Source organism: Schistocerca serialis, chromosome 10 (assembly GCF_023864345.2).
Source record: "Schistocerca serialis cubense isolate TAMUIC-IGC-003099 chromosome 10, iqSchSeri2.2, whole genome shotgun sequence".
Lineage (NCBI taxonomy): Eukaryota > Metazoa > Arthropoda > Insecta > Orthoptera > Acrididae > Schistocerca > Schistocerca serialis.
Genome location: NC_064647.1, coordinates 185,710,503 through 185,723,070, shown reverse-complemented (window position 1 = coordinate 185,723,070; position 12,568 = coordinate 185,710,503). Strand labels below are relative to the sequence as shown.

The 12,568-nt window shown below is 44.6% G+C and overlaps 1 protein-coding gene across 1 annotated transcript in view; it reads left to right on the top strand.

Moving 5' to 3' along the window:
- The window catches only part of LOC126424662 (myogenesis-regulating glycosidase-like), a 56,027-nt gene that overhangs the window by 32,635 nt on the left and 10,824 nt on the right, over nt 1–12,568 (top strand). Inside the window, exon 4 of the mRNA XM_050087392.1 lies at nt 7,179–7,335. Coding sequence (XP_049943349.1) covers nt 7,179–7,335 — 157 coding nt within the window. The remainder of the gene's footprint in view (nt 1–7,178; nt 7,336–12,568) is intronic.

Sequence of the window (12,568 nt, the reverse complement as noted above, 5' to 3'; positions counted from 1 at the left end):
TACGTAATTTTTTCTTTCCTTGTTACTGTTCATGACTCGCAACCATAAGCAAGAGTGGGTACAGACATAACTTTATAGAGTTTCATTTGTATTTCTTTTCTTGTTTTTCTTCACAAGGTTCTTCCAGTTGTTAGATAGGTAGCTTGACATTTATTAACCTTCTACTCAATGCCTTTGTCCCAGATAATTTTTCGTGGAATACTCGCTCTAAAATTTTCTCATTTATTATTTTTCGATCTGATTGGATTCTTTTCTTTCAGAGTCATTATCTTTGCGTTATTTGCAAATATAATTGTTTTAATATATTGTTTTAGCTCAATCTATTTGCTGCTCTTTGTAAATTACTTTCTGTTTCCTCTATAATTATCTGGTAATCAGCTTATAAAAGAGTGTTAAATGGTATTCTAGATCCAGTTTTAGGTAATTCGTATGTGTATTTCGTCTTTCCAATTCGTAACTTGGTCGTCCTGAATATACACTCCTGGAAATTGAAATAAGAACACCGTGAATTCATTGTCCCAGGAAGGGGAAACTTTATTGACACATTCCTGGGGTCAGATACATCACATGATCACACTGACAGAACCACAGGCACATAGACACAGGCAACAGAGCATGCACAATGTCGGCACTAGTACAGTGTATATCCACCTTTCGCAGCAATGCAGGCTGCTATTCTCCCATGGAGACGATCGTAGAGATGCTGGATGTAGTCCTGTGGAACGGCTTGCCATGCCATTTCCACCTGGCGCCTCAGTTGGACCAGCGTTCGTGCTGGACGTGCAGACCGCGTGAGACGACGCTTCATCCAGTCCCAAACATGCTCAATGGGGGACAGATCCGGAGATCTTGCTGGCCAGGGTAGTTGACGTACACCTTCTAGAGCACGTTGGGTGGCACGGGATACATGCGGACGTGCATTGTCCTGTTGGAACAGCAAGTTCCCTTGCCGGTCTAGGAATGGTAGAACGATGGGTTCGATGACGGTTTGGATGTACCGTGCACTATTCAGTGTCCCCTGGACGATCACCAGTGGTGTACGGCCAGTGTAGGAGATCGCTCCCCACACCATGATGCCGGGTGTTGGCCCTGTGTGCCTCGGTCGTATGCAGTCCTGATTGTGGCGCTCACCTGCACGGCGCCAAACACGCATACGACCATCATTGGCACCAAGGCAGAAGCGACTCTCATCGCTGAAAACGACACGTCTCCATTCGTCCCTCCATTCACGCCTGTCGCAATACCACTGGAGGCGGGCTGCACGATGTTGGGGCGTGAGCGGAAGACGGCCTAACGGTGTGCGGGACCGTAGCCCAGCTTCATGGAGACGGTTGCGAATGGTCCTCGCCGATACCCCAGGAGCAACAGTGTCCCTAATTTGCTGGGAAGTGGCGGTGCGGTCCCCTACGGCACTGCGTAGGATCCTACGGTCTTGGCGTGCATCCGTGCGTCGCTGCGGTCCGGTCCCAGGTCGACGGGCACGTGCACCTTCCGCCGACCACTGGCGACAACATCGATGTACTGTGGAGACCTCACGCCCCACGTGTTGAGCAATTCGGCGGTACGTCCACCCGGCCTCCCGCATGCCCACTATACGCCCTCGCTCAAAGTCCGTCAACTGCACATACGGTTCACGTCCACGCTGTCGCGGCATGCTACCAGTGTTAAAGACTGCGATGGAGCTCCGTATGCCACGGCAAACTGGCTGACACTGAAGGCGGCAGTGCACAAATGCTGCGCAGCTAGCGCCATTCGACGGCCAACACCGCGGTTCCTGGTGTGTCCGCTGTGCCGTGCGTGTGATCATTGCTTGTACAGCCCTCTCGCAGTGTCCGGAGCAAGTATGGTGGGTCTGACACACCGGTGTCAATGTGTTCTTTTTTCCATTTCCGGGAGTGTAGATTAAATAAAGTGGGAGACAGACTGCATCCTTGTCAATATCTTGAGTTACTAAAGTTTCATCTGACATTTTCGAAAGTGAAATTATAACTGTTTTTGTATTTGCGTATAGATTCTTTACGAGATTAATATTTTGGAAAGCCTTTTATTTCTCATGTTCTGCACAAATAGGGTATTTTGCCATATGATGTCGAGTTCAGAGTTCTATTCTTCAGGTTTGGAAAGATAGTTAAATGACTATAGAATGTCTGACAAGAAAAGTTTGTTGACTGACATCTTGGGTTGTCGGGTGTTCTGCCGGATATCAGCGTCGTACTTGCACGATATTTCGGTCACGTAGCTCGAGACCTTCATAAGGTGCGACCTGAGACTGCTCCTCGAGTGTTTTTTTTTTTTTTGCACTTTTCATTCCCACCCCTGATGGGGATGGGCGGGCTGTTTGAGGGCTTGCATTGCCCTTTTCAGCCATTTGCTGTACATAACTCGTACATTCATTTATTTATTAGTTCAATATTTCTTGCAAAGTGCATTTGATCATATTGAGTATACAAAGATATAGCATATATAAAAATGCAGAGATATAAAATAATACAATAATACAAAATAAAATAAAATATAAAGTAGGTACAAGGATATTAGATAGGTACAAAAATATTACATAAAATGAGGTTAGAGGTTGAGGTTTAAGTGTTAAAGATTTTAAGTCATGTTGTGATATAGTGTTTCTTTATAAATTATACCGTATTTTCCGTTATGATTGTTTTCTTTGTTTTCTTGGAGTACTTTAGTGTGTATTGAGGTTGTAGCATACGATAGTAGTACCGTAGTTTGGTGTGTATGCTACTTTTAATGTTTAATTTGTTATTTCTATGCTACTTTTTAGATGTAGCTTAGGTCTACAGTTCTTGTGTATGTTTTGTGTGTGTGCGTGTGCGCGCAGGCGCGTTTGTGTGTATATTCTGGGGTCAGTTTCTGTGTCTTTGGGTGAGGTGTGGGGGAAGTTGGATGCCTTGTGTTAGTGGTTCCATGGTGGGGGCGAGGTCTGGGTATTCTTGGCTGGTGTTTTGTGCTACTGTACACGCTGGTTGGGTATACTTAAATTTTGGTCGTCTGTTCATTCGCGGTCTTGTTGTCAACATGTCTTCCATGTCTGGGCGTTTCGTTAATATGTGTCTACCGTAGTTCGCTCTGAGTTTGGTCAGTCTGTTTTGTAGCGGCTCCACGCCTGTGATGTCATATACGTCGTCTCTGGGCGTGAGCCTTGGCAGTCTACAGATGCTGCGTAAAAGTCGTCTTTCGGTCGAGTAGAGTCGTTCGGCTACCGGTTTGTGCAAGCCTCCTAGGGGGGCTGCTGCATATTCTATCACTGGTCTGATGTACGTCTTGTAGGTGTGTATCGCCGTGTGGTCGTCAGATCCATGGAAACGTCCTTGTACTTGTCTGATTAGGCGTTGTCTTTTCCTCGTCTTGTTTAGCAGATAAGTGAGATGTGTCTTCCAGTTTAAGTACTTGTCTAGGTACACTCCTAGGTACCTGGCAGTGTCATTAAGTCTTAGTGGTGTGTCCCACAGCGTCAGTTGTATGTCATTTGTGTTTTGTTGTCGTTTTTTCGTCAGGTGTCTGTGTCTAAATAAAACCATTTGGGTTTTGGTTGGGTTTGGTCGGATTCTCCATGTCGTCATCCAGTTTTCTAATCTTTGTAGGTAGGTCTGTGTTTTTTGTTGTATGGTTGTCGTCCTCAAGTCTGTGCACCAGTAGGCGGTGTCGTCAGCATACAGTCCTACCGTTTCTTTGGGGGTTGTTGTCGTTGGTACGTCAGCCGTGTAAAGCGTGTACAGCAGCGGGGATAGGATACCTCCTTGTGGCACTCCTGCTTGGGGTGTGAATTCTTGGGAGTAGGCTCCGCCGACATGTACCTTGCACTTCCTGTTTGTGATGTACGTCCGTATTAGTCGTATAACCTTGGTCGGGAGGCCCAATTTGCTCAGTTTGTAGAGCAGTCCTGAATGCCAGAGCTTGTCGAAGGCACGCTCTATGTCTAAGAAGACTGCAAGCGTGCAGTGTCCTATGTTGAAACCTTGTGTTATTCCGTTGGTCAGTCTGATTAACGGGTCGTTAGTGGAGTGATTTTGTCGGAAGCCTGATTGTGTCAGAGGGAGGATGTCGTTGCGTTCTACATACGTTTTTATGCGGTCAGTTAGTATCCTTTCGTAAGTTTTCCCTATGACGTCGAGTAGAGATATCGGTCTGTAAGATCTTGGGTCAGTCCTTGGTTTGTCAGGTTTTGGTATCATTATTGTTTTGCTAGTCTTCCAAGTGGCGGGTAGCGTTTCATTTGTGAGACAATAGTTGTAGATGAGGTAGAGGATGGGTGTCAGGAGGTGGGCTGGGGCTTTCTGGAGGTGTATACGTCTTATGTCATTTTGTCCTGGAGCTGTGTTACGTCCTGAGTATATGGCATTGATTATTTCTGCGTTAGTGATTTCTGCTGTCAGCGTGTTTTCGTCTTCTGTTGCTGTCGTTGGGGTGTTTAGGATTATAGTCAGCTGTTGCTCGGCGTGTTGTCTGAAGTTGTCGTCAAATTTTGCGTCTTGTGGGAAGGAGTAAACTTGCTGCAGTACTTGTCGAAATGCATCTGCTTGTTCTGCTTTGTCTGTTGTCGGTTCATTATCCACTAGTAATGTAGTGTTTGTTGTCTGTCGTTGTCCCGTGAGCGTTTTAAAGCGTTGCCAGAATTTCCCCCCTTCCCTGTAGTTAAGTCTTCTGCATGTGTCGTCCCATTGTCTTTGTCGGTGTTCGGATATGATTCTTTTGACTCTGGCATTCAATCTATTCCATTGTCTTTTTAGGTCTGGGTTGTTGTCGCTTCTGATTTGTCTATAAAGTTGTTTTTTGTGTCGTATTAGGTTGAGGGCTTCCTGGGGTATGGCTTGTTTCCAATTTTCGACTACTATAGTGGGTATGGCTTCATGTATTGCTTGATGTATGGCAGTCTCTATTCTATTTGTGGCGTGTTGGAGGTCGTCGTCGTCTGTTATCGTCAGTGGTATTGCTAGTTGTTCCGTGAGTACTTCTTTATATTTGTCCCAATCCGCATTTGCGTATTTGCGGATTGTTCGTCTTGTGGGTATATGGTCTGGGGGCAGGGTGGCGCTGGTCGAAAAAATGATAGGCAGGTGGTCGCTAGTTATCGAGGTGCCCACGACAGCATCTGACATTGTGTCGCTAATGTTGTGTCCATATAGTACGTGATCTGGTGTCGAATGGCCTCGGTGTCCTATGAAAGTCGGTTGGTTAACTGGTAACCGTTCCATTGGTTCTGTTGTCAGGAAGTCGAATAGACTTCGTCCGTTTCTATTGTCGGCTGTGTCCCCTAGCATATGGTGTCGTGCATTAAAGTCTCCTAGTATTATGTATCTATTGTAAGTCATCATATGTCGTAGGAAGTGCAGTGGCAGGCGCTCCTCGAGTGGACCTGGTCCAGTATTTATGCCTATGGACTTCCCCCTCCACCAACGGCTGCAGGCGCTTCCTCTGTGGTCCGCGCCCATTCCCTGTGAACTGCTGGAGCGTTGCTGCTCCGTTTTCCGTCCGCTGCGGTTCTAGGTGTTCCCTCTGCGGTCCGCGCCCACCAAACCCGCTCCTGGGGGTTTCATCTACGGTCTGGGGTACCAGGCGTTCCCCCTGCGGTCCGCGCCCGCTCACCACGACCTGTTGGAGCGTTGCCATCTTCGGATGGAACACCCAGAAGTGGGACTGGTGGGCGCGGACCGCAGAGGGAACATCCAGAGCCGCAGCAGATGAAAAACGGAGCGGCAACGCTCCAACAGGTCGTGGTGAGCGGGCGCGGACCGCAGGGGGAACGCCTGGTACCCCAGACCGTAGATGAAACCCCCAGGAGCGGGTTTGGTGGGCGCGGACCGCAGAGGGAACACCTAGAACCGCAGCGGACGGAAAACGGAGCAGCAACGCTCCAGCAGGTCACAGGGAATGGGCGCGGACCACAGAGGAAGCGCCTGCAGCCGTTGGTGGAGGGGGAAGTCCATAGGCATAAATACTGGACCAGGTCCACTCGAGGAGCAGTCTCAGGTCGCACCTGATGAAGGTCTCGAGCTACGTGACCGAAATATCGTGCAAGTACGACGCTGATATCCGGCAGAACACCCGACAACCCAAGATGTCATTAGATCGCCGGGAAAGCCTGAAGAGTTACAGCTTGTTGACTGTTCAAAACAAGTAACTTCTCTGGTTCAGTGACAGTTTTATGAACGCCGGAAGTGGCTGATGAGGAAACTGGCATCCTAACAATAGATGTGTTCTCTATGACAACTATATAGAGTGATATCCCAGTATAGCTCTCTAATCTTTCTAGTCATGCTCTTCCTAGACGAATCACTTCTGTTTTTTAAAATTTTTATTGGAGATAAGTAATATGGGTGGGTTTATAAAAATTTTATATGAGAGCTTTTGGGTAATTTGGTCTATAGAATTGGTTTGGTTCGAAAGTGATGTTTACAAAAGCGAAGATAATTATGGTGTCATATTGCTACCGTTTTTACTTAGCATGAGGAGTAAGGTGTTTGGACCACTTTTCATGGCCTGTATGGGCGTAACCAGGCAGTCCATTCTGTAGGTAAGTCGATGATGATGATGATGATGATGGTCATCATCATGATCAACAACATCATCGACTTACCCCATCATCATCATCATCAACAACATCATCGACTTACCCCATCATCATCATCATCAACAACATCATCGACTTACCCCATCATCATCATCATCAACAACATCATCGACTTACCCCACAGAATGGACTGTCCAGTTACACCCATACAGGCCATGGAAAGTGGTCCAAACACCTTACTACTGATGCTATGTAAAAACGGTCATCATAATTGTCATCGTCCGCCAGCTTGTCAGTGAAGATCTGTCCATTGTCAAAAATCACCTAAGTCAGGGGATTTCCTCATTAGCGGCCTGTATCATCGCTAGAATTATTCACCATTCGTCTCTGCTTCACTCACGTACTTTCCTTACCGCGTCTAGTACCCACAGTGCCATCAGCTGGGATTGTCTCGCGGTGTACAGAGGTCGTAATGATCTAGGTCATCAGTGTACTCGCTGGACATCCTGTGTACATATTTCACAAGTGTCTATTCAGTTGCCTCTCCAGTGTGAATGTGTTTGAATTTCCTGTCCGCGCCTCTCTCGGTTAGTGATCCACTCCGTGCCAGTGCGGTGAATCAGGGCCTCACTGAGTGAGCGTGTTTCAGACGGTGGAGCTGAGCCGTAATCTGACGGCGCTTCACGCAGCCTACGCACCGCGCATCCTGGAGCTGATGGGCAGAGCCGTGGAGGACGGCAGCCCCGTCAACCCACCCATCTGGTGGATCAACGCGACGGACGCCACTACGCAGGTCATCAACTCAGGTGCGACTCAACGGCCCTTCCGTAGCCACTCTCTACCCGCCGTTAAACACTGACGTGATGAAAGTCATGGGATAGCGACAATCGCATATGTAGATAGCGGTAGTATCGCGTACACAAGGCATAAAACGGCAGTCCATTGGCAGAACTACGTTTTGTACTCAGGTGATGCATGTGAAATAGGTAGCGTCGTGATTATGGCCGCATGACAGGAATTAACAGACTTTTGACACGGTATGCTAGTTGGAGCTAGATGCATGGGACATTCCGTTTAGGAAGCGTTAAGAAATTCAATATTCCGAGATCCACAGTGTCAATAATGTGCCGAGAATACCAAATTTCAGCCATTATCTCTCACGATGGACAACGGAGTGGCTTACGGTCTTCACTTAACGACCGAGAGCAGCGGCGTCTATGTGGAGTTGTCAGTGCTGGGCTACGGCAGCATACAAGTAGCGCGAGTGCCTTTCCTAACAGCATGACATCGCATGCAACGCCTCTCCTCTGCTCGTGACCATATCTGTTGGACCCTGTACGACTGGATAACCGTGGGCTGGTCGGATGAGTCACGAATACAGTTGGTAATAGCTGATGGTATGGTTGGAATGTGGCGCAGATCCTAAGAAGCCGTGGATCCAAGCTGTTTACAAGGCATTGTGCGAGCTGGTGGTGACTCCATAATGGTGTTGGCTGTGTTGACACGGAATGGACTGAATCCTCTGGTCCAACTGAACCGATCATTGACTGGAAATGGTTATGTTCCGCTACCTTTAGACCATTTGCAGCCACTCATGAACCTAATGTTCCCAAACGAAGATGGACTTTTTATGGCTGACAATGCGCCACATCACGGACCGCAATTGTTTGCGATTGGTTTCAAGAACATTGTGGACAATTCGAGCGATGATTTGGTCACCTATATCGCCTGACATGAATCATATGGAACATTTTTGGGATGTAATGTAGAGGTCAGTTCTTGCACAAAATGCTGCACCGCAGCCGTTTCGCAATTATACATGACTGTAGGGGCAGCATTGCTCAATATTTCTGGAGGAGACTTCCAATGACTTGTTGACTCCATGCCATGTCGAGCTGGTCCACTACGCTGGGCAAAAGGAGATCCGAGACGTTATTAGGAGGAATCTAGTGACTTTTATCACCTCAGTGTGTATGGACTCTTTTCCTGGGTCATTCTCTTTCCTCCTCTGTTTCTCTCTCCCTCTCCAAATCCCCTACCAGAACGCGTTTTGTAACCATCTGCTTATCTCCTGTTCGTCCATCACTATTACATCTAACTTTCTCCAGATTTCACTTCTCTGTATGAACTTGCCTTCCTTTTGTAGCTGATTTTTACGTTTGACGCGTGCCCTGCTTAATAGCAGCTTTACTGTATGGTTAAATGATGATGGCGTCCTCTTGGGTAAAATATTCCAGAGGTAAAATAGTCCTCCATTCGGATCTCCGGGCGGGGACTACTCAGGAGGACGTTGTTATCAGAAGAATGAAAACTGGCGTCCTACGGATCGGACTGTGGACTGTCAGATCCCGTAACCGGGCAGGGAGTGTGTAGGTGCATGTTCAAAGACCCTCCTGTACGATAAAGTTAAAATTTATTAAAAAATGAAATAGCGATAATAACAGAGTCAAAGACCGACCATAAGCGTCGGCAGAGACATTAATTGTGAATGCGCAGTAAGGCGCAAACAAATGAACAAAAAACATCATTCACTTTTTTGTTTCACTCTCTCGTATGTAGAAGGATGGTTAAGATGTATTCTTCCGAGAATGATGTGCTATGATTGTTTTGTATTATATGTGATTCTGAATAAGAGAAGACTTAATAATAGTGTTAAGTGTTTTTACTGAAGTGAAGTGGAACCAAGTTGGGAGGAATTTCCTTCATGTTTTATATCATCTTCAGAGGCACTGGTGTTCTCTGGAGTGGCTGCCTGCATCTACAATTGGAATGTAGGAAAGGAAGTCCACGGTCATATTTTCGCAAATTAACAAGGAGTAGCTTTCAGAAGACGATAGATATAATTAAAATATATATAGTGATTGACACATAAAAAAAAGAAACGAAACAAGGTAAAGTGAATGAACAATAGCACAATTTCGTACGCACAGAACATTTGATAATAATGCCATTATACTATCCTTTAACTTTTTCATTTTAGTTACATATATATCCATCGTTTTTTATTATTATAATACAGTAGGTTAGAAAATTTAAAAATGGAAATGGATAGATTAAACTTAGATACAGTGGGAATTAGTGAAGTTCGGTGACAGGAGGAACAAGACTTCTGGTCAGGTGAATTCAGGGTTATAAATACAAAATCAAATAGGGGGAAATGAAGGATATGGTTTAATAATGAATAAAAAATAGGAACGCGGATAAGCTACTATGAACAGCATAGCGAAAGCAGTATTGTAGTCAAGATAGACACGAAGCCCACGCCTACCACAGTAGTACAAGTTTATATGCCAACTAGCTCCGCAGATGATGAAGAGCTGGAAGAAATATATGATGCAATAAAATAAATTATTCAGATAGTTAAGGCAGACGAAAATTTAATAGTCGTGGGGGACTGGAATTAAATATTAGGAAAGGAAGAGAACGAAAAGTAGTAGGTGAATATGGGCTGGGGGTAAGGAAAGAAAAAGGAAGCCACCTGGTAGAATTCTGCACAGAGCATGACTTAATCATAGACAACACTTGGTATAAGAATCATGAAAGAAGCTTGTATACATGGAAAAGTTCTGGAGACACTGGAAGCTTTCATATAGACTGTATAATGGTGAGACAGAGATTTTGGAACTAGATTTTAAATTGTAAGACATTTCCAGGGGCAGATGTGGACTCTGACCACAATCTATGGGTTATGGACTGTACATTATAACTGAAGAAACGGCAAAAAGGTGGGATTTGAAGGAGATCGGACTTGGATTAAATGAAAGAATCAGAAGTTGTAGAGAGTTTCAAAGAGAGCATTAGGGAACGGTTGACAAGAACAGAGGAAAGAAATACAGTAGAAGAAGAATGGGTAAATTTGGGTGATGAAATAGTGAAGGCAGCAGAGGATAAAGTAGGTAAAAAGGCGAGGCTTAGTAGAAATCCTTGGGTACCAGTAGAGATATTGAATTTAATTGATAAAAGAAGAAAATATAAAAGTGCAGTAAATGAAGCAGGTGGAAAGGGATACAAACGTCTCAAAAATGAGATCGACAGGAAGTGCAAAATGGGCAGAGGACAAATGCAAGGATGTAGAGGTATGTACCACTAGGGGTAAGATAGATACTGCCTACAGGAAAATTAAAGAGACCTATCGAGAAAAGTGAACCACCTGTATGAATATCAAGAGCTCAGATGGAAAACCAGTCCTAAGCAAAGAAGGGAAATCAGAAAGCTGGTAGGAGCATATAGAGAGTCTATACAAGGGCGATGTACTTGAGGAAAATATAATGGAAATGGAAGAGGATGTAGATGAAGATGAAATGGGAGATCTGATACTGCGTGAAGAATTTGACAGAGGACTGAAAGACCTGAGTCTAAACAAGGCCCCGGGAGTAGACAACATTCCATTAGAACTACTGCTGGCCTTGGAAGAGCCATCGACGACAAAACTCTTCCATCTGGTTAGCAAGATGTATGAGACAGGTGAAATACCCTCAGACTTCAAGAAGAATAGAATAACTCCTGTCCTAAAGAAAGCAGGTGATGACAGGTGTGAAAATTACCGAACCGTCAGTTTTTTAAGTCGTAGCTGCAAAATGCTAACACGAATTTTTTATAGAAGAATGGAAAAAATGATAGGAGCCGTCCAAAAGGAAGATCAGTTTGGATTCTGTAGAAATGCTGGATCATGCGAGGCAATACTGACTCTGTGGCTTATCTTAGAAGATTAAGGAAAGGCAAACCTACGTTTCTAGTATTAGAGAAAGCTTTTGAATATGTTGACTGGAATACTCTCTTTCAAATTTTGAAGGCGGCAGGGGCAAAATACAGGGAGCGAAATGTTATTTATATTTTGTACAGAAACCAGATGGCAGTTATAAGAGTCGAGGGCATGAAAGGGAAGCAGTGGTCGAGAAGGGAGTGAGACGAGATCGTAGCCTATTCTCGATGTTATTCAAGCTGTATACTGAGCAAGCAGTAAAGTAAACAAAACAAAACTTTGGAGTAGGAATAAAAATCCATGGAAAAGAAATAAAAACTTCGAGGTTTGCCGATGACATTGTAATTCTGTGAAAGATAGCAAAGGACCTGGAAGAGCAGTTGAACGGAATGGACAGTGTCTTGAAAGGAGGATATAAGATGAACATCAACAAGCGTGAAACGAGGAAAATGGAATGTAGTCGAATAAAATCAAGTGATGCTAAGGGTATTAGATTAGGAAATGAGACACATAAAATAGTAGATGAGTTTTGCTATTAGGGGAGCAACATAACTGATGATGGTCGAAGTAGAGAGATATAAAATGTAGACTGGCAATGGCAAGGAAAGCGTTTCTGAAGAAGAGAAATTTGTTAATGTCGAATATAGATTTAAGTGTCAGGAAGTCGTTTCTGAAAGTATTTGTATGGAGTATAGCCTTGTATGGAAGTGAAACATGCACGATAAATAGTTTAGACAAGAAGAGAATGGAAGCTTTCGAAATGTGGTGCTACAGAAGAATGCTGAAGATTACCTGGGTAGATCACGTAACTAATGTGGAGGTACTGAATAGAATTGTGGCACAACTTGACTAGAAGAAAGGATCTATTGGTAGGACATGTTCTGAGGTATCAAGTGCTCACAAATTTAGTACTGGAAGGAAGATGCGTGGTGGGTAAAAATCGTAGAGGAGACAAAGAGATGAACACACTAAGCAGATTCAGAAGGATGTAGGTTGCAACAGTTACTTCCAGATGAAGAAGCTTGCACAGGATAGAGTAGCATGGAGAGATCCATGAAGCCAATCTTTGGATTGAAGACCACAATAATAACAACAACAGTAAATAAAGTTCATATTGTGCTACTAATGGCAATTTTTTTCTTAGAAAAAAATAACTGCATCTATGAGACATCAATTTCAGGTATCATGTGATAAATTCTCACATCTTTCTCGCATTAGTTCTACTTTATGGCTCCTTTTCACGCAATTAGTCGCACTTGTCTCCCTGGACGGGTACTGGTGAATTTATTTATTTACTTCGCAACAATCCTCGTGTCACTGCCCATGTGAGTGAACCT